General features: G+C 39.0%; 1 protein-coding gene across 1 annotated transcript in view; it reads left to right on the forward strand.

The window, feature by feature from the left end:
* TUNAR (TCL1 upstream neural differentiation-associated RNA) overlaps positions 1–23,013 on the forward strand; it is a 60,634-nt gene extending 37,621 nt beyond the window's left edge. The window contains exon 5 of the mRNA XM_058162639.1: positions 20,154–23,013. Within this exon, the coding sequence (XP_058018622.1) occupies positions 20,154–20,339 (186 nt within the window). The 3' untranslated portion in view covers positions 20,340–23,013. The remainder of the gene's footprint in view (positions 1–20,153) is intronic.
* Positions 23,014–23,697: the final 684 nt, after the last annotated feature.

The raw sequence follows: 23,697 nt of genomic DNA on the forward strand, positions 1-23,697 counted from the left end.
TAGTGTTATAGCCTTAATTGGTTGATGCATCTGGCTTTTTAATCTTAATCATTGGAGTTCAGTATAAGGGCACATTTAAATTGTGGGATTGAGAATTAAGAGCACTCTAATATAAAAGCTATTTTGTTTCTGGCACAAACTGTAAAATAAAATAAAAGACTAAGATGGCTGTTTTTAAAACAACAAATAAAGGTTTTTGTTGATTAAATTACAAGTTGCTTTATTTGGTAGAATGCAAATGCAGATGAATCTTATATATAACTAAATCTCATTAAACTCAGTGGATTTCTCAAAAACAAATGTTTATATTACTGTTTCCTAAGTGAAACGAAAAAGGATTGTTTAGATCAGTTGCTGATAGCCTTTCATTACCAATGTAAAATCAAGTGAATCCCAAAACTTCCAAGGCTGAAATTTTATTTCTAATTTAGAAGATTTTCAATGAAATATTATAAATATTTATTTTTTGCTGATTCAGAAATGCAGTAGGATTGACCAAGATTCATCAACAATGCCTCAATTGTTGGTTCAATAAGTCCCCAAAAACCATCTGCAAAAGCTTCATATAATCTAAACAACTTTATCTGACAGAAACTTACAATAATCCACACAATGGATCTGCACAGGGTCCCATGACTGTTCCTTATTTATGAGGGATTCAGCCTCCCAAAATCGTTTTGCCATATTTTTTGCCATTCAGAAATACAATAAGAATAGAGAAATAAGTACTTTTTGCCAACTTCATTGCCATAAAGGCTTGGTCAGACTTGTTCTTCATCTTCTTCTTTTTTGTTTTTTTGTTTACATTTATACCCCGCCCTTCTCCGAAGACTCAGGGCGGCTTACAATGTATAAGGCAATAGTCTCATTCTATTTGTATATTTTTTACAAAGTCAACTTATTGCCCCCCCAACAATCTGGGTCCTCATTTTACCTACCTTATAAAGGGTGGAAGGCTGAGTCAACCTTGGGCCGGGCTCGAACCTGCAGTAATTGCAGGCTTTGTGTTCTAATAACAGGCTTCTCTATTGCCTGAGCTATCCCGGCCCTGCTCTATCTTCCAGCACTGCTCTAAAATTTGTTCATTTTAGAAGTTCTAAATGATTCCCAGAATCCATGTGCAGAAAGAGTCTGTGTAGCAAGGATTTGGTTCAAGAGTGCAGTCATCTGGTCTCAGTCCAGTTGGGTATCAGAAGCTCATCAGGTGTTTGGTCAGACCAGTGGTGGGATTCAAATAATTTAACAACTGGTCCTCTGCCCTAATGACTAGCTGGGTGGGCATGGCCATGGTGGGCATGGCCAGGAGATGTGACAAGCAGCACTTAGCCTCCTGTACCCCTGTGGAAGCAAAAATGGGCTGCAGGGGGGATGTACCCCTCCCCATACCCCATTTTCGGCCTAGGAGGTCTCCCTGCAGCCTCCTGGGAGCAAAAGCGGGCTGCGTGGGGATTCATGGAGTGGGCAGGGCCAGTCAGCCATTTAACTACCAGTTCATCCGAACCAACCTGAACCGGCTGAATCCCACCACTGGGTCAGACCAATCACAAGGCGTCCAAGGAAAACACCAAGGCTAACAGGGACTGGTCCATCTTTAACAAGAGTCTGATGATAATATCCACCAACTTCAGATCATACTGCCACTGTCATAGAGCTCAGGGGTCTGCAAACTTGGCTCTTTTAAGACTTGTGGACTTCAACTCCCAGAGTTCCTCAGCCAGCTTTGCTTGTGGACTTCAACTCTGGGAGTTGAAGTCCACAAGTCTTAAAAGAGCCAAGTTTGCAGACCCCTGATAGAGCTAAAGTGTGAGTCAGATTATCAGCTTGGTTGAGATACAATATTTTGAGGTCTCTGCTCAAGCCTGAAAAAAGAGAGGCTGTGGTGCTTTGTAAATTACTTTAAGAGGATCCTTACACCATTTACTCAAATCATACCCTCTGACAGTGAGCTTTTCTAGAAAACTTAGTATCATCTTTCTAAAGGTGAGAAGAGAAAAAAAACTATTTTTCCTCTACTGTTTTTGGCTTTCTCACATGGCAAGGTAACTTCAATTGTAGAATAATCTCTTAATTTTGAGGTAAAGGTAAGGTGCAAATGGTTGTATGCCTGTAATTGCTTGTTTAACTTAAATTAGCAATCTTGCTCAAATGCAGAGAATCTTGCAAAATCCTTTTCACTTAAGTGCCATTGGGAGATTCTTTGCAACAGAAAAGTAAAAGGCAATGGACAGGAGATGAGCAGCAAGCAAATTTCTTTAACAATGTATCTAAAGAGATTTTCCTATGCCAAATGAACTTGTTCCCTTGAATTGATTATTTCTATAACATTTACTTATATACTTATAAATTACTTCATATTTCATCTACCAATAATAAATATTTAAATAATAAACATAGCACTTTATAAACTACATCATAAATTATTAGTATCACCAATAATATATAAAATGTTTATACTGTATATCGTATGTCTCTAATAAATGTACATAGTTGTGGGTGATACTTTTATTATATTTGTATCTCCTTTATGTTAACTGCTTCAAGTTTTGTACAGAGGTTCACAGGCAGAGGTTCACTGAACACAAAATGTGTTCAGATTCCAGATTTAAAATCCTGTATGCACCGGAAGTGGATTTTAGCTGGTTCCAACCAGCTCTGGAGAACCGGTAGCAGAAATTTTGAGTAGTTCAGAGAACCGGTAAATACCACCTCTGACTGGCCCCACCCCCGTCCATTTCTGCCTCCCAGGTTCCAGCTGATCGGGAGGAAATGGGGACTTTGCAGTAACCTTCCCCTGGAGTGGGATGGGATTGGAGATTTTACAGTATCCTTCCCTTGCCACATCCACCAAGCCACGCCCACCAAGCCACGCCACGCCCACCAAGTCACACTCACAGAACTGGTAGTAAAAAATTTTGAATCCCGCCACTGGTATACACAATAGTTCCAGAAGCAGGCAACTAATAGCTGATTTCCACAAACTATGGCAGACTCTCCTGTGTTTGTGTCATCCAGACCCAGTGAAATATCATTTTCATAATCCCCAACCATGATGATCATTTGGGAAATGAGAAATATAAACTCGAATTTGTTGACAAACAATCCTTTGGATTGGCCAAACCGGGGGATAACCAAGGTAGAAGTGAATCAATCTATCACACGTTTCTGGTGTTGGGTTGTAACATGTTTTTGAGTTTGATTTTTCATTTACAGGCATTTCATTATCCATCTAAGTAATATCTTCAATGTTAGCTTATCATGCTTAAGAAGTTACCCTAGAAGGTAATGAAACATCTGCAAAGAAATGCCAAGCTCAAGGGGTTCTAAAAGCTCGTTGGGTGAGCATGAGGGAGATCTAATCTAACACAAATCAAAAGCCACTGATTGGAGAAAGTTAAACTAAATTCTGATAGCCAATGGCAAAAGCTTAATTTGTGTACTCATGCAGGGAAGAAGCCACTTTTTTAAAAAAGAGAGAAAGTGCTCAAACAACAATTAGGCAACAAGTAGACAAGCCAATTTTGCTCATCCCCGCGGATAGTAGAGAGCGGATAGATCAGGGGTCTCCAATCTTGGCCACAAAGTTGGCTGAGGAATTCTGGGAGTTGAAGTCCACAAGTCTTAAAAGAGCCAAGTTTGCAGACCCCTGGGATAGATCATTGAACATAGCAGTTGGTTCTAAACCTTGCCTCCTCACAGTTAGGCTGAAGTATGTTTGCAAGGTCTTTTTTTCCTCTTTCCTCTGTGCACAGAACATATAACAAGGCAGCCCATCTAATTACAGCACAGAGTGGGCTTATGCATCCCAAGAGAGGCCTTCATGAAACAAAAGCAATATATATTGGAGGCCTCTGAAAGGAACGCTCATTGCTGGATTCAATAGGCAAATATTTAAAATTGAATTGCTCAATTCAGTGGACAAACATTTTTTTAGAAAAAAACTCTCCAACCTAAATTTCAGCCCTGCTGTGATTTTAAATGAGTTTGATTGGACCATGCTCTATTTTTTTTTTTTAATCTAAAGACTAAGTTGGGAAATTTTCCCCCTCCTTTTATATGCTGCTTAGTTTTTTTTAATAGACGTGCTCTGCAAATCAAGACATTTAATGCCTGAATTCCTCTGTCAGTTTTTTCCCCCCTCCTTTCTTCTGACAGAGAAAAAGCCTCCAGCCACACTGCAGTCTTATGCAGTTATATTTGGCAACAAATGCCAGTGAACTCTGTGGTGCTTATTTCCAAATAAAGAGAGGCAGGTTTCACTTCTGTATCTTCTATACAACTTTACTTAGGAGTAAGTACTAAGAGCAGGCCCTAAAGTCTGATTTTTTTTAAAAAAAAGCCTGCATTTTTTTAAAAATTGAGGAAGCAATGGCATGAAGTCTGCATTCAAGCAATCATGAAAACAAACCAAGATAAATAAAAAATACAGCACATTACAATATCCTTCCCAGTGTTTCAAAGGCCAGATATAAAGGGTTAACATTTCATGGCCTTCTGCTTAAGAGAGGCTCTGAGCCACTATATCATGCATAGGTAGCATTAAGTTGTTAATAATCTAAGGCAGGGGTGTCCAAACTTGGTCCCTTTAAGACTTTTGGACTTCAACTCCCAGAGTTCCTCAGCCAGCTTTGCTGGCTGAGGGACTCTGGGAGTTGAAGTCCAAAAGTCTTAAAGGGACCAAGTTTGGACACCCCTGATCTAAGGCGACAGAGACCATGCCAACCTTTCCAAAAGAAATAAATTGTGATACTTTTGTTTTATATATAGTCACAGCTGTAGATTTTATATTCATCAGCCTACCAATTGCAATCAAGGGAAACTAGAGCAACTGAATCACCCTAAAAGCAGCATCAAATTTTGAATTGCTAATGTAAAGCACGCATTCTACATCAAAGGTAAATTCAGTTTTTACATCATTCAAGCACAAAATGGTAGTGAGAACAGGATTGTAGAAATGCTAAGAAGAGGTAAACAACTGTACTAACTTCATACAAGAAATTTTGCTTTTCTTTCTGTTTTGCACAGGATATGGTGGTACAACCTATTACAGGTACTTCTCAACTTACAACAGTTTGTTTACTGACTGTTCAAAGTTACAACGGCACTGAAAAATGTGACTTATGATCATTTTTCACACTTATGACTATTGCAGCATCCCCATGATGACATGATCAAGATTCAAATGCTTGGCAACTGGCTCATATTTATGACCGTTGCAGTATCCTGGGGTCATGTGATCACCTTTTGCAACCTTCTGACAAGCAAAGTCAATGGGGAAGCCAGATTCACTTAACGTCCGTGTTAACTAATTTAACAACTGCAGTGATTCACTTAACAAACGTGGCAAGAAAAGTCATAAAATGAGGCAAAACTCACTTAATAAATTTCTGGGCTCAATTGTGGTTGTAAATCGAGGACTACCTGTATAATCTTGAGATGACATGGTTTACATCAGGGGTGGGTTCTACTTACCTTTACTACCGGTTCGTAATGGGGCTGCGCAGAAGCTTCCTGATGACGGTCAGTGGGCGGAGCCTCCCACCGGTTTTACTACCGGTTCTTGTGAACGGGTCTGAATTGGGGGCAACTCACCACTGGTTTACATGTTGTCTTATACAGTATATTAAAATATATCATTTAGACTGGAACCCACCATTGCCTTAAATCCTTCAATATCCATTCAGAGAAGTCTTGTGACAGAGATATTTCATAGGAAATAAAATTATGAGATCACAGTTGCTTTCATGTCTGCTATAGATTCTTTTTCCTTACTTTACAGTCCCTACTGGTCTTTTATCCACTCTGTGATACCTAGAACTCTATATTAAAATTGCTACTCATATATGAATGTGATCGGGCAGAAGTCGGAGTGTGATTTTCATTGTATCTGTAACTGGAAGACTATGAATTTCACAAGTCCAATGAACTCTACTCAACAGGGAATAATACCTGATTGAATTTGTCTGCATTGGGAAGTGAAGTGAAGTTGAGTTAGGCCTGCACAATGAGACACCTTGAGAGAATATCAATGCTGTAAGCTAGACTGAAAATTCAAAAAGTATCAAGGAAGAAACAGTAGCTAACTACCCAGAATCACTGGAGTCAGGAGGTATACAACTCTAATAAATAAGCCTGCATTCTGTTGCCATCAGGGTCCCCACAATAAGGGCCAACAAGGATAAGGATTTCCCAGAGACACCAAAATACCTCAGTTGGCATTAAATATTTATTTTAAATTAATAATTGTTACCATTAAAAATAATGGACTACTACTGAATGGGTTTGGAAATCTGGTGCAGAATTTATACCTCTCATATCTAGGGAGTCATTCATGCTCTATGAATGACTCCCTAGATATTTGTCTGCTTGTAGTCATTGTCTGCTTGTAGTCATTCCATTATCCAACTAGGTAACACCTAGTGAGTGTGAAGTTTCCCCCACATGCAAGCTGTCCTCCATTCCCCCACATGCAAGCTGTGTATTTAATTGAGAATGAATTGATTGGGCTAATTTTAAAAAGTGATAATAATACTGTACAATTATTAGTGGCACTTACTTTCCCAAGTTTGTAAGCAACAAGACTAAGCAGAATTTGGAATTGGGAAGGTAAGAGTTGACAAAATAAAATGGCAGGATATCCTAGTTTTGCTACATGTTCATAGGTTTAAAACCTCTTTGTCTTTTTTCACCTTCCTGACCTCATTTATATGTCTGGTAGCAACAATTACCTTCTTCAGTTGTACTTGTTCTTTAAAAAAAATAATATTTATTAAATTTCCAACATATAAAACACAAAATACAAAAAACACAACAAAAGAGAAAAAACAGAAAAAAATACACAGCAAAAATGTAACACTAATGGCAGCTTTTCCATTTCTATATATCTCTATCTTGAATTACATCCTTATTTAAATTATAGTAATATCTATTTACAATTCTTTTTCATATCCTATGTTCCTATCCATTTTTTTTATTTTTTTATTTGCATTTATATCCCGCCCTTCTCCGAAGACTCAGGGCCGCTTATACTATGTTAGCAATAGTCTTCATCCTATTTGTATATTTATATACAAAGTCAACTTATTGCCCCCAACAATCTGGGTCCTCATTTTACCTACCTTATAAAGGATGGAAGGCTGAGTCAACCTTGGGCCTGGTGGGACTAGAACCTGCAGTAATTACAGGCAGCTGTGTTAATAACAGGCTATCTTACCAGTCTGAGCCACAGAGGCCCTTTTTACTTTCTCCATATTATATTTAACCAACTATCGCTTAGGTTTTGCATTTACTCTCAAGCCAGGAGTACCATCTATTCCAAATTTGAAAATACTCAGTCTCTTCCCTCTCCTTCATTTCCAAAGACAGTCTATCCATTTCTGCACAGTCATATTTTTTTTATTATAATTTGGTCTGGAGGAATATCTGATTGTTTCCAATTTTGTGCTATGGCAATTCTACTTGCAGTTAATATATGTAAAGTTATATACCGTAATTTTTTCTCCATTTGCCCTTCAAAAATGCCCAAAAGAAATAGCTCCAGTTTCATCTCTATCCTCTGTTCTGTTATCTCTTCGACCCATTTTCTTATCTTGCACCAAAATTTTCTAATCTTAGGGCAGGTCCACCACATGTGGTAGAATGTTCCTTGTTTATGTTCACATCTCCAGCGAATGCTGGGACCTATTCAAAGACATCTTGACCAATCTTACTGGTGGCAAGTGCCACTGATAAAACATTTTGTAAAGGTTCTCCTTATATGCAGCTGACATCGTTAATTTGTAGTTTGTCTTCCATAATTTATCCAATTGATCTAATTGAATACTGTGTCCAAAATTTTTCGCCCAACTGATCATTGTCTCTTTCACCATTTCTTCTTCCATTTTAAATTTTAACAAAAAATTGTATGTTCTAGTAATCATTTTTTCCCCTGTTCAGTTGTACTTGTGAAGGGCTACAAAGTGTGGGGATCACAAGGCATGCTTGTGGCTTCTGCCTTTTTTTCTCCCTGACCTCCAAATATCCAGCTGCATGTTCCTAATTGTCTAGAAATCTATTGATTAGGGTCTTGGATTGTGCAGAGGTCTGTGTTGCTGAAGAGGCATATCATTTTCTAGAATTTGAGCTATCTATGACTATACTATGTATGCATTATATTGTCGTTGTGTGTTGTTGTTCTCTTGAAAACCACCTTATACATGTAAAAGCTTCATTGAAAACTATAAGTTCAGCAAATGAAGCATTTATTATAAACTAATCTCCCTGTGGGAGACATCAATTCCGAGGTGCCTCATGTGTGGGGTGCCGCAGGGATCGATTCTCTCACCCCTCCTGTTCAACATCTATATGAAGCCTCTGGGTGAGATCATCAGTGGCTTTGGGGTGAGATACCAACTGTACGCTGATGACACTCAGCTGTACTTTTCCACCCCGGGCCACCCCAGCGAAGCTGTCGAAGTGCTGTCCCGGTGTCTGGAAGCCGTACGGGTCTGGTTGGGGAGGAACAGGCTCAAACTTAATCCCTCCAAGACGGAGTGGCTTGGATGCTGGCACCTCGGTACAGTCAGCTGCAGATGTGGCTGTCTGTCAGGGGCGAGTCATTGGCCCCGATGGAGAAGGTACGCAACTTGGGCGTGCTCCTGGATGGTCGGTTGTCCTTTGAAGATCATTTGGCGACCATCTCCAGGAGAGCTTTTTATCAGGTTCACCTGATCCGCCAGTTGCGTCCCTTCCTGGACCGGGATGCCCTATGCACGGTCACTCATGCTCTCGTTACCTCTCGCCTGGACTACTGCAATGCTCTCTACATGGGGCTCCCCTTGAAGAGCACCCGGAGACTTCAGCTAGTCCAGAATGTGGCTGCGCGGGTTATTGAGGGAGCGGTTCGGAGCTCCCACGTAACACCTATCCTGCGCAGACTGCACTGGCTACCTGTTGTTTTCCGGGTGCGCTTCAAGGTATTGGTTACCACCTTTAAAGCGCTCCATGGCTTAGGACCGGGCTATCTACGGGACCGTCTACTGCCGGCCTCTATCTCCCAGCGTCCGGTGCGTTCCCACAGAGAGGGACTCCTCAGGATGCCGTCAGCCAAACAGTATCGACTGGCGGCCCCCAGGGGGAGGGCCTTCTCTGTGGGGGCTCCTACCCTGTGGAACGAACTTCTCCTCGGGCTTCGACAACTACCTGACCTTAGGACCTTTCGCCGCGAACTTAAAACCTATTTATTTCATATGGCTGGACTGGCCTGATTTTAATTTTAAATTTTAATTGAATTGTTGATGGGTTTTAAATTTTGTAATTTTATGGGGTGTAATGTCATTTTAAATTTTCTGGCATATTTGAATCAGTTTTTTAAGGGTTGTTTTAATTATTGAGTATGTTTGTTTGTATTTTATTTCCCTGTTCACCGCCCTGAGTCCTTCGGCAGAAGGGCGGTATACAAATTAAAACATCATCATCATCATCATCATCATTATCATTATCATTATCATTATTATTATTATTATTATTATTATTATTAATTTGTTTTCTAGTTGTTATGCACTGTTAAAAGCACAGCAGCCTCATGGACAACAAAAATTACTAAGTACAAAAAAAAGAGAGTAAGTAACAGATAATAGAGGAATAGTGAAGCCAACCCATTAAAAATGCTGTGAGAGGCCCTTTTCTGTACCAGAAAAAAAAATGATGGTGGGCGGAAATATTATTATCACCCATTAAAAGCATGATTGTGATAGTTAATTTAAAAAGCAAATGCTTTATTCAGTAAACAGAGCACATATCAGAAAGGATACCATCCATGTAATATATTAGCCTTGAAAACCCTCTGACCACAGTTTTGTTTCACTTTTTACCACTTCACTGTTATCACAGCTTTTTTTCCTTATTATTTTAGATCAATGTTTCTCAACCCCAAAGATATGTGGACTTCAAATTCCAGAATTTCCCAGTGAGCAATTCTGGAAGTTGAAGTCTGCACATCTTAATGTTGCTGAGGTTAAGAAACACTGTTCCAGATAGCCACGTTAAATAATTAGAATATTATTCTAAAATAATTAATATAGAAGACATAACAGCTCCCAATATGATAAAAATAAGAAATCAAAATATTGATTGATATACATCAAAGTGTATTGTGCTGATATTTGGAAGACAGTAAGAAATTTTAATTTTGTTAAAAATGCTAGTCCTACATCAATTTTTAGATTCTGGGTTTTTTTAAAAAATAAGCTTGATGCAAATTCCATATTCTTGTTTATGTTTCCCCACATGGACAGTGCTTTGAATAATTCTTCTATGTGTTCATTTTGTGGGTAATTTTACTTAGTGCTAATATATGTATTTTATATACACTTTACTTATGTACACAATTTTGTGTGCAATTGTCATTAGAATATGCATAAACTGGAAAATTCCATTGCTACATTAACAGAACTGCAAAAACCTTAAAGGACAGTTGCATTTTTATTCACATTTTAGTTCAAGGATTATGCAAATAAAATAAATTGAAAAACTACCCAGTATAAGTCAAGTTCTTCTTTAAGCTTTCAAGCTTGGATGTGATTGAATGTAGCTAGGAGGTAGATCCCCTGAAGGGAGGGGGTGCATTCCAGAGGAGTAAGAGACAACTTAGCCCAAATGTTTTGTGTGAGACAAATCAGATGAAGATGGTCAGTCCTTAATAATTCAACAGTGAAAAAAGTAAGGTTCTACATCTAGGCAAAAAACCCCAAAATGCACAGGTACCGTATATGTGGTACCTTGCTCAATAGTAGTAACTGTGAAAGGGATCTTGGAGTGCTAGTGGACAACCATTTAGATATGAGCCAGCAGTGTGCAGCAGCTGCCAAAAAAGCCAATACAGTTCTGGGCTGCATAAATAGAGGGCTAGAATCAAGATCACTTGAAGTGTTAATACCACTTTATAATGCCTTGGTAAGGCCACACGTGGAATATTGCATTCAGTTTTGGTCACCAGGATGTAAAAAAGATGTTGAGACTCTAGAAAGAGTGCAGAGAAGAGCAACAAAGATGATTAGGGGACTCGAGGCTAAAACATATGAAGAACGGTTGCAGAAACTGGGTATGTCTAGTTTAATGAAAAGCAGGACTAAGGGAGACATGATATCAGTGTTCCAATATCTCACTGGGTGCCACAAAGAAGAGGGAGTCAAACTATTCTCCAAAGCACCTGAGGATAGAACAAGAAGCAATGGGTGGAAACTAATCAAGGAGAGAAGCAACTTAGAACCAAGGAGAAATTTTCTGACAGTTAGAACAATTAATAAGTGGAACAACTTGCCTACAGAAGATGTGAATGCTCCAACACTGGAAATTTTTAAGAAGATGTTGGATAACCATTTGTCTGGAGTGATGTAGGGCTTCTTGCCTGGGCAGGGGGTTGGACTAGAAGACCTCCAAGGTCCCTTCCAACTCTGTTGTTATTATTATTATTCTCAGAATATATTATTAATGCAGATAGTATTGCTCTCAGTCTTGCAAGAGTTTGTATATAGATGTGAAACAATAGAGCACTCCACTTGGAAGAATTGCCATGGGTCAGTATTGGTTTTGGGCTTGATGTTAGGGGCTTGAAGTTGCTAGCTAATAGTTGGTTCTAGAAAGCAAACTGAGCAGGTACATAGCTTATTCAGCCATAATTGCATTGATGGGGAGATGCATTATTTCCTATCTAAATTATAATAATCTTTTCTCAATATCCCTCACTGCATGTAAATTAACATGGGCAATTCAAATTGGTACACTTCTTTCTCATCGTTTTGGTAATGAGGCAGTGTGTTGTTGCCTGACAGATTAACAAAGAAAAAATACAGATCTGATATAAGAGAAGAAGTGAAAATCTCCCACATTGAACTTTGACAGGCAATTTTCCCACACAGGCATCCTTTACCAATCCTCATGTTCATTCTGGTTGGTTGCTATTAATCTCCCCCCCCCTCTTACAAATTTGATTTGGTTCCCTTATAATGTTTCTTATTTCACACCTGCCCCCAATGCCACCCTTTCTTAAAAAAAGGATGCCTCGCAATTTTTTTTATCAGTTGACCTGTTTTAAAGAATTGTTCTAATTTGATGTGATTTGAGAACTTCTAAGTCAGTGGTCATCAACTGGTGGTCCATGGTGGTCCATGGGAAAATTTGGTGGTCGGCAGAAAAATTATTTGCATTTTTATATTGCACTAAATAATATTTATCTTCTTTTTTAAAAAATCATATTAGTGGTCCATGGGATTTAAAATTATGAATTTAGTGGTCCCTGAGGTCCGAATGGTTGGTGACCCCTCTTCTAAGCAATAAAGAGTTGAATCACACTCGGAGTTGAGCTCAAAAAGCAAAGTTGTGGGGATGTTTGAAACTTTCCAGACATAAACTTTTGGTTTCAAATGACCTCTGCCCAAACCAAAGTATGCATTTTTCAGATGTTTAGTCTGGACATAGATCGAAACAGAGCTGGATGGTTTTAGATATCTGAAATATGGATATTCTAGATAAAAACGTGTTAAACTTTTCGATTCTGTTTCAACTACTGTGAGTCAGGGGTCTTTCCCACCTCTGGCAAAACTTGGCAACCTATATTGCTAGGTTGTTCTAAAAATATCTATGCTGAGGATGTCTGTGAAGTGATTGAAGTAGCTGTCAGATGTTCCAAAGGCATCAGATAATGTGCAGATGATGACTTTAGATGATTAGCCTGATGGAGGAAGTTGGATTCTCTCATGAACCAACTTCACCATTCCATCTAATTCCATGCATCTATTGTTCAAAGAACTGATTTTCTATGTTGACAATACATCCCAGGACCAAGAGTGCCTGCTTCAAACTGTTAGAGGATAGTTGGATAGCTGCCCAGTTGGAGGACACCAAACTAAGCTGCATCCAGGATCTTACTTTTATTCTCTTTGTCAGGCCACAGCACACTTATCTCAACTTAAGGTAGAATGCTTGGCACTTTGCCATGGAAAAGAGATCTAGTTTTCGTTGGTTTGGCCACAGTACAATATGTTCTGGTTATTCTGCCAGAGTTAGAGAAAAATGAGGAGATAGGACCACTCCCATTTTGGGTACCCAGGGCCCAGGTCTAGTCTGATCATACTTGGTTATCCAGTCTCTTGTCTACCAACCAGTATCCTGAGAGGATACCCAGTATCATAAGAACCATGGTGGCGCAGTGGTTCGAATGCAGTATTGCAGGCTAACTCTCCTTCCACTGCCAGGAGTTCAATCCTGATGGGTCTCGAGGTTGACTCAGCTTTCCATCTTTCTGAGGTCGGTAAAATGAGGACCCAGATTGTTGGAGGCAATGTGCTGACTCTGTAAACTACTAATAGAGTGCTGTAAAGCAGTATGAAGTGGTATATAAGTCTTAAGTGTTATTGCTATTAATCATGCCTAACTACTGATTTGGTAGAATTACTTGTTTTTCTTATAATTAGTGCCTTCCTGTTGGACTTTCCTGACTTACTGGAAGAGGATTAATGGCTAACCATTTACCTTTTCTCTAAACCAACCGCATAGCAGCAATGTTTTCATTTGCTCAGAAATGGCCAATAGTGAAGGATAAGTGCTGTTCTTGAATCACATTGATCTCATTAGAGCAAATCGTTTTGAGAGGAGTCCCTGGCTCCTGAGAGGCACATTGGATAAGACTTATGTGTTTTCCCCTAGCTGTCCCTTTCAGTCTCCTAGCAACTGAAAGAGAAGGATAAGAGTAGAAGAGACATTGCATGGGTCACCTAACTATCTTTCTGTTCTTGAACAATTCCACTGAGTGAGGTTATACTGGAAAAAACTCCAGGTGAGTTTATATACTCAGTGCAATACATGAATTGTACTGAGATTCATTCACTCTTGCTCCCGTAAATCTCTACTCGCTCTCATCATTGCTTCAGCCCTACTTATCTTCATGCATGGCTGAGTTGGTTGATGTTGCTGGTTCTCAACTCTCATCTGGCTTGGTCAAACAGAGGGCCTCACAGCATACATGTGCAGGATGGAAGCAATTCACTGGCTAGCAAACCACAGAACCTCGCCAGAAGAAATTTTTTTGTCACTCATTGTGCCACTTCCTGGCTAGCTAAAAAGTAAATTACTGCTGTGAATTGGAATCTTGGGAATCTTTTGTGAAGATTCCAAGGGGAAAGCAGAAGTTTTCAAAAGAAAGCATCATGACTATTGCAAGTGGCATTTGAAAGGTATGCATTGGTGCTTATTTTATATCCAAGCGACATAACTGCAGAAAGTAGTAATGTGCTTTGATTTTTTAACCAGCTGCTTATGTCCATTCTGTACAATAATTTGATTTTTTAAATGTTGAGTTTCAGGATGCTTTTATATATGATTGTATCATCTTCAAAGGCACTCTGAAAGCTCCACAACCAAGAGAAAAAAGAGCATAAGATGTAACTCAGGAAATCATCATATATCCCTCTCCCAGCTCCCAAATGTTATAGTGATGGCTTGTTTTGGTTTGATTGACTCTTTTGGAGTTTTTAACTTATGTGTTCATCTTTGCCCTCTGTATTTCACCCTGCTTTACCAGGTTTGTTGTGGAGACCTCAGAGTACAATTAAAAATGCAAAATATGACACACATATAGGAATATGTATGCTATTCACGGCTTTATATACTGTGCATGTAGTTAATAGTGAATTTTGCTACAGCATTCTAAAGTTATTGGTTTAGTCTGTTTATTGTCATTTTTGTGTCAAGTTTAAAAGAATTTTGCAAAGCAAGAGTGAATGAAGGATTCACAATTACTACTGAGTTCTGAGGATGTTAATGCAATTGGCACTAAAGATACAAATAATGACAGCCAGGCAGACGGGAATTTTTGTGTTTCTCAGGATGTGATCTCTCTTCTTGACAGCAGCATTATTGCCTGCCTCCCTGCCTCCCTGCCAATAAATAAATGTAAATCTTCAAATGAACTTTAAATATTGGGTTGGTGGTAGATGTTACATGTTTCTTTCTCTATTTAATAAACAATGAAATGAAATGAAATGAAATGAAATGACTATGTGTTGCCAAGATGTCCTTCTTCTTTGAAGAAGGTAATTTGCTGGAAGGTTTGTGTATCAGATCAAAAATATAGAATTAGCGGCTCTGTCCTCACATTCCTTTCAGTTAAAATACCTATAAAACCAGGGCGAACAGTTGCTTTATATTTAGGGAAGATTATGTTAAGGCTACTGAATCTATAAGAGTTTAGTGTTTTGCAGCCCAAGACCCTTGTTCTGAATCTCACAGTTTCCTTCAGTCAAAATATCTATTTTAAGTTTTGATTTCACCAAGACTAGAAACAGAATAATAAATTTGGAAGGGACCTTGGAGGTCTTCTAATCCAACCCTCTGCTCAAGTAGGAATCCCTATACCATTTCAGACAAATGGTTGTCCAATCTCTTCTTTAAAAACTTCCAATGTTGGAGCAGCACCCACCATTTGTGGACTCAAGTTGTTCCACTGATTAATTGTTCTCACTGTCAGGGAATTTCTCCTTAGTTCTGGGTTGGTTCTGTCCTTGATTAGTTTCCATCGATTGTTTCTTGTCTTGCCTTCAGATTCTTTGGAAAATAGGTTTATCCCTTCTTCTTTGTGACAGCCCAAACCAGGGGTGAAATCCAGCAGGTTCTGACAGGTTCTGGAGAACCAGTAGCAGAAATTTTGAGTAGTTCGGAGAACCGGCAAATACCACCTCTGGCTGGTCCCAAAGTAGGGTGGGAATGGAGATTTTGTAGTATCCTTCCCCTGCCATGCTCACCAAGCCACACCATGCCCACCAAGCCACGCCCACACAGAACCGGTAGTAAAAAAAATTGAATTTCACCACTGGCCCAAACTATAGTTCAACTTTTGTTTCTGTTAAGCTATAGCCAGCATAAAAGTTTTGGAATGAAAATCTTTGCTTTGAGTTTGAATTTTGCATAAACTTTGAAGTTTCATTTTGCATAAACTTGTGCACAGGTATTGTACGTGACTGTTCCCATTGTGATTTTTTTGAAAACATGGCAATGTGTATAATATTATTACATCTACTTTTATTCCTTTTGCAGTGTGGAGTTTAGTTTTAGCCAGAGTGATACTTTCAGTATTTGGTTTATTTCCAGATGTATTTGTTATACCCATAATTAGGACATCTTAAAATTCTCGAGGAAACATCCAGTATCTATTGCATCTATATTACTTGTTTTGGGAGACAGCCAAAATGTTGTTCAGTTATACAGTAAACAGCAAAGAGATGGATCAGATGCCTCCAAAAACCATTCCAATTCTATGATTTCAAAAAATAAATATAATAATTATATAGAAAATACCTATAAGAAGTATCCAACTCCTGATTTCTAAAAATATTAGTTCTATGGCTGAAGCTAAGCATTTTGGCGTGACAAAATCTGGCATCCCAGCACAGTGTCACAATAAATATTTAACCGAGTACATTGGGATGTAGGCTGAATGCCTGCATTTCAAATATCGTTGCTGGTCATATGATAAGACCAAAAGAATTTCCTGAAAACAATGACTTCTTGCCAGTTATCAAACTGTCCAGGATACACATGTTTTACTTGATATTGAGGGTAGGTAATAAAAGAGAAAATCAGTTAATGATCCTGTTTTTATTGTGCCTGTGTGTGTCTGTATGGAATTCTGATGTGAAATCCATGCACTGTCCAAGGAATGGTTTGCCACAGTTGTTTTCCAGGCGTACGTGATTAGTTTTAGAATTGAGTGCATGCTAGATAGAGCATATGACTCGGGAAGTAGGGAAATAGGACAAGGTTTGTGGGAGTTTTGTTATGGCAGTGGGAGTAAGAACTTGTAATGAGCAGAGGGAGAAACAATGAGAATCTGGAGGCAGATCACTCATGGAGCAGATAAAACTTATTTTTGAGACCGATTTCATTTGCTAGCTCTCAGTAAATGTATTTGATCACTGGGTCCTCCTCAGTTGTCCTACTCTCCAGCTGTTGCTGCTAAACACCAGATCAATTTATAGAAGACTGTTTTCATCTGTCTTACTAGTTGCATGGCACTGCCTCTTAAAGGGCACTTGGAAACATTGGAGGATTCTTTCTTGGAAAACACTGAAAGGGCACTGGGAAACACTGACTGTTTCCCTCTGAAATACTCAACCTTAGTTTCAAGTGTGGTACTAGCCATTTCCCTAGGATGCTGGTGTGTGACATTTGTCACCTGAGAGGCTTTTTAACAACTTGCAGAGTTACCATGAAGATTGTAAGGCAATTGCTGGGTTTGAAGGGGCAGATAGGCTGGTGGCTATTAGACCCATCTGTGTGGCAGCCTATAATTATGTCAAGGAGTTGGTGGTAATGGACTGTTAATTCTGGGGGAGTTCAACCTACCCTTTGAGTCAAATCCTGTTTAGGAGTTCATGACCACCACTGCAACTATGAACTAGTGGTGGGATTCAATTTTTTTTACTACTGGTTCTGTAGGCGTGGCTTGGTGGGTGTGGCATGGTTTGGTGGGTGTGGCAAGGGTAGGATGCTGTAAAATCTCCATTCCCACCCCACTTCAGGGGTAGGATACTGTAAAATCTCCATTCCCTCCCCACTCCAGGGGTAGGATACTGCAAAATCCCCATTTCTTCCCGATAAGCTGGGAAGCAGAGAATAGATGGGGGTGGCCCATTTTCAGCCTCCGTGGCTTCCTGCAGTACTCTGCCAGCCAAATACAGACTGTGTGGGGGCCTCAGGAGGTCTCTGTGCAGCCTGTTTTTGGCTGGCAGAGTGATGCTGGGGCTGGGGACAGCCAGCAGAATGCTGCAGGAGGCCATGCAGGGTGAAAACGAGGTGGAGGGGGCTGCATGTGGTCCCCCGTGCCCCATTTTAGACAGCAGGGTGCTGCAGAAGGCATCCATCCCATCTCTGACACCCCCACCCCCACCCACTCACTGCTGCTCCCCCAGCCAGCCCGCGGAGGAGAACTACAATGCTGATCCGGCCCTCGAAGAAATCCAGTTTGACACCCCTGATGTAAGATCTAACAGATTTCACATGATTTCAGTCCCATTTATCAAGCAAGAGCTTGGACTGAGGAGGCATGCCTTCTCTGTCATGGCATCTGCTCTCTGGAACATCATCCTCCAAGATATCCAATGAGCTGCAACTCCAGTTTCTTTTAGATGCACCTAAAGGCAGTGTGTGCTTTTATGGGTTGGTTTTGCTTTCATTGTGTTTGTTGTTTGTTGATTGCTCTTTCTTTTCTTTTTTTTTTACAATTTTGATGGTTGTTTCAACTCCTTATGTTTTTTATGTCTCTGCCTCTCAGAGTCAATTCAAGTGGGCAACACATAAATGAGAGAGTATTTTTTTTCAAGTTCCAGGTCTACAAGCTCTGGAAATTCTAGGCAGTGAATGCTGTACAAAGAATAACCAAGACTGTCCCACCATTTTGTCTAACAGGATTCTGCACATCCGCTCCCTTGTGCAGATGCTTCTGACACTGAAGCAAAATCAATTATTGAGGAATATGGCTTCTATCTCATACTTTCTTGATTATGCAATGATGAACCTCCATAAGGCAATGTATCTCACTGAAACAACCCTAGTCAGTCTGCTTTGACCTAATATTGACAAAGCTCATGGCAACGCTGCCTCACAAATTACATCCATGGTTCTACCTATGGGCTCTGAGACAAGGATTTGTAATCCAGATTTGTAAAATGTGCTGTTGAGAAGGTAGAGTATCTTCCCTAACAATGTGCTTCTCTAGGGGAGGGGTCTGCAAACTTGGCTCTTTTAAGACTTGTGGACTTCAACTCCCAGAGTTCCTCAGCCAGCCAGCAACTCTGGGAGTTGAAGTCTACAAGTCTTAAAAGAGCCAAGTTTGCAGACCCCTGCCCTAGAGAGATACTAACAGAACAGTGGGTTATTTCAGGAAAGTCTTCAGGCTTAATTTTTCCTGTTTGCAAAGTCCAGCTGTTTAGCTTGTGAATTTGACTTTGTTTATTGTTTGTCCCATTTGAAGCTGCTATTTTAAATCTTTTCATTTTAAAAAGTTTATTTTATTTTATTTTTTGTATCTATCATCTCTGGACCAATATACTCATAGAGCGATGTCTTTAGGGAGATTAAAAAACTTAATATGCGAACTACAACCACAAAACTGAAGAATTTCCCCTTTTTATGGGCATCAATTGTTCTGGTATTGTCATGGTTGCCCACCATCATTCTGATATCTGTAATTATGCAAAAAGAGGAGAAACTATCTTTAAAACAATTGGCTTGCAAGTCCAGCAAAAGAAATAAGCCAAAGCATAATTAGCTAGCTAGCTAGAAGATAGAATAACTTTATTGTCACTTTGAATCAGCACACATTAAAATGAAATTTTGTTGCATACAGCTCTCAAAGAGTCACCACCTTCAATATACACTACATAAACATGACAAAATAAATAAATAAAACCAAAATTATGCATATATTATACGACACAGAGAAACAACACAGTCTAGTTCGGATGTATACATGTACATGGTGAGAAAAACGAATCTTGCAAATTCACCAGACAGATGGCTTAGGGAACAAAGCTGTTACAGAATCTGGTAGTCCTGCACGAAATAGCTCATATTTTTCTTCTTGGCTGAACGCAAGCCTCTACAGTTGGAGTATAAGCCTCCAATTTTGTTTGTTTGGGGAAGGTGTCTGTCACCTGTTCTGCTAGAGCTTTACAAGATACACATTTTTGAAATTGGAAAGTGGGGCTGCATTTGAGAAGCATTTTGAAATGGCTGCTGATACAGAAAATAGCAGTTCAGTTATCTGACCAGAGCTGGCAATATATCCTTAATTTCTTTCTCAGCTGAGGCTTGGCTCAAAGGGCTTGGTATTTGTATTTAAAAAGGGCAGATAACCCGAGCTTCTGTTCTAGTTTCAAACATCCCTGTGCATAATTTCTGCCTCCTCCATGCATTTAGGTCTAATCTGTAGCAAGAACAGTTTGTTGCTTACTCAGATGGGCTGTAAGAAATCCTTTTATTCTGGGCACAGAAGATAGTCAGATCTAAGAGTCTGATTCTAATTTGTCTGGAAAGCACCAGGATGGTGAAATGTCTTGCAATCTTATCACAAATTCTGATTGCAAATGGTCAATTAGCCTTCACTCTCTTTCTCTATATTGTAGGTTACGCTGAGAAGAACGTTTGAGAAACTGGCAAACAAGATGGTAATTACTAATGGAAATGAAGAAGAAAAAGGAAATCAAGAGAAGGAGAGCAAGGAGGAATCCATTCTCGCCCTGCTGGGGATTATTGGAACAATTCTAAACCTTATTGTAATCATTTTTGTGTACATCTATACAACATTGTGAGTTGCTGAGGCAAACTGCTGATGACATCTGAGAAGAGACCTTGGCAAACCACTTAATGAGAACTGACTCTTTAGTATATGAAATGGTAGCAAAAGGATTGCTTGCAGAGTGGAGGCTGAAGCACATTAACTGAGCCAGATTTTTGCTCCCTATAGTTACAAGGAAACTTTATTTTTTCTCTTCCTCTACTTTCATTCATTCTAGAGAAATGTCTGCAAATATGTAAATATCTGATTTGGGAAACAGGATTTCAATTCAGCCAAAGACTGGACACTATCGTAATAGTGACAAATGTATAGCATTTCTATGCCAAAATGTATACCACAGACAGCTAAATAGCTTTCTTTCATGTTTCATTAGGTCAAATCATTTCTTTGGGGTTCTAGTTAGGTTGTGGCAATTGGGCTTGTATGATGCAATCACAAATGAGAAACAGGAAGGGAAAGATGGATTCTGCTGAGTTACCTGAGCAAACAAAAGATAAAACTTTGAACAAAGTAAGTAGCATCACTTCTTTTTCATTTTCTCTTATTATCTTGACATCGGTATCCATTCATACCAATGTTTATAAATATATATTTTTAATAAATGTGCTATATTTTTAGCATGAAGTAAACTCGTTGGCCATGCCTACATTATTTGATCAACCTAAACCTATCCCGTGAAATAACTGCCATCTCTTCCACCACACATTTTTCAAAACTGCATGTGTAATGTCTTTTATCTAATGTTAATGGAAGTTAAGGAGTGCAGCAAGAAATTAACTTCATATTAATAGCACTCAATTGAGTAGCCATGAAGGCCTTGCAAAAAATATCCAAATATCACGGTGGGTCTATACCTACAAAGATCAGAACTGTGAAAGCAAAGATGTTCCTGTGGCATTCTATGGAAGCAGAAGTTGGACTTTGGAGAAGCAGGATGAAAAGCATATTGACATTTTTGAACTTTCGTGTAGGAGAAGAGTCCTGACAATACCATGGATTTTGTACTATTTCTGTTTTTATGTATGTTTTTAGTTTATATGGGTTTTTTTATTATTTTCCATGATTGTAAGCCATCCAGAGTTACCTTAAGTTAAAATGGGTGCTCTATAAATTTTATAAATAAATAAATGAAATGGTAGCCAAGGAAGCAAATGGATCATAGAACAAATCAGAATTCTCACTTGTGGCAAATGGCCACATTCAAATAATCATATTTTGGACCTGTTATGTAAAGCCCTAGTTCCCTTCAAATGGTCAGTTGAGTATTCAGAGATTGTTGAAGTTCAGTTCCCATCAATCTTCACCAGCATAACCAATGGTGAGAAATTAGGAAGACATTTTGTCCAAACTTTTCAGTGGTTTTCATCTCAGAATCCTTTTTCAATGCTACTGTTTCCAAAAGATAATAGCTTTTCAGAGACTGAAAAGGACAAATTTCCTATGCTTTGCTATCTAAGTCTGTAAAATAGAACTTTTTGTTTATCATGGTCAGTTTTAGACAGATTAAACCTATACATTTGAAATAGCAAATTTAGATTACTGAGCTCTAGCCAATGATGCCCACACAGTAGGAAAATCAGATAGGAAGTATGTTAGATATAGACTTGGGCTCCAAGCAGAGATGGTATTCAGCAGGTTCTGACCAGTTCTGGAAAACCGGTAGCAGAAATTTTGAGTAGTTCGGAGAACCAGTAAATGCCACCTCTGACTGGCCTCGTCCTCATCTATTCTCTGCCTCCTGAGACCCAGCTGATTGGGAGGAAATGGGGATTTTGCAATAGCCTTCCCCTGGAGTGGGGAGGGAATGGAGATTTTACAGTATCCTTCCCCTGCCACTCCCACCAAAGCACGCCCACAGAACCGGTAGTAAAAAATTTGAATCCCACCACTGGCTCCAAGCCTTGCTGCTTTTCTGGATACTGAAAACCTGCACATTCCCAAGGGGTTGGGTTTGGATCTGAACACCATGTCCTTCCTCTTGTCTATTTTGACCTAATCTTGAAAACACTATTGGTTCCATCACCTTGCTTATTCAAGCATCCCAGCAGATGGGTCTCTATCCATTGCTTGAACAAATTTAATGAGCAAGAAAACACCATGTCCCTTATTTAATAGGCTCCACTGTCAAACATAATATTAAAAAGTTTGAATCTGTCTTCCTAACTGAAATCTATTATCCATCCTCTGCACTCAAAAAATAAGAGGGCATGGTTTCCCTTTCACCTGTGGGGCATCATTTGAGCCTTTGAAAGAGGACCATCATGTACTCCTCAGGTTTATCTTCTTGGGGTTAAGTATATCTAGCTCCTTCAATGTCTCTTCATAATAGTTTATAGTCACCTGATTATTCTCACTGCGGTTTACTGAACTTGTTCCATTTTCTCTGAATCATTCTGCAAACGTGATGCCTAGAATAGGATACAATAGTTTGAGGCTGACCAATGCAGAATGCAGTGAAATGATTACTTCCTTCGATCGTGAATCTATATTTTTGTTGATACTACCTAAATAACATTTGCTCAGTTCTGATTCATATTTATATGCTGTCGATTTCTATCTTTTTCAGAAGCACTATTGCTAAGCCAAGTATCCACATTATTCCTGTTCATTTAATTGTTTTTTTTCCTAAGGGATGAACTTTGAATTTGTGTCTATTAAATTTCATCCTGTTATATTCAGAATATAACTTCACTCCATCAAGATCATTTTGAGTTCAGTATATATCATAATCAGTTTTGTGTCATCTGCAAATCTGATAAGTATTTCCTTCATCACTCCATCCAAGTCTTTAATAAAAACACTGAAGAGTCAAACTCAACTTTGTGGCAGCCCATTCATTCAATTCTGTTCTTTAAATTGATAAGGAACCATTGAAATTATTGAGTTGCCATGCTATTAACTTGCTAAAATCCTAGTTCTAGACCCGTCTATCCAGCATTTAATTAAGTTGCTAATCAAAATGGCATGGACTACTTGTGCAAATGTTTTACTGAAATCAAGATATCTATCTTGATATCTATGGTTTTCTCTTAATCCATTGAAATATTTACAAGACAAAAGAGGAGATTGTCCAGTACTTTGAAATCATGATGATTTCTGATAACTACCTTACAGTTTTCAGGATACTGTAATGGAGTGTTAGAACGATCTTGGGAGACAGGAAGTGGAATAGCAGACTAGACAATAGTCAGACAAGAGATATTTTAGCCCAGAGAAAGAATGTGTGTGAAAAAAATATCTTGGAAGGAACCCACCCCAACTCTCTGGAAAGTAAAGGCAAGGGAAGCTTATCTATGAGTATATAGATAGTATATGTAGGGGGACTCCTCCCTCAGGTTTTTAAAAGAACCAATATATCCTGTCTGTACTCA

The sequence above is a fragment of the Ahaetulla prasina genome, chromosome 1 (assembly GCF_028640845.1).
Source record: "Ahaetulla prasina isolate Xishuangbanna chromosome 1, ASM2864084v1, whole genome shotgun sequence".
NCBI classification, from domain to species: Eukaryota; Metazoa; Chordata; class Lepidosauria; order Squamata; family Colubridae; genus Ahaetulla; species Ahaetulla prasina.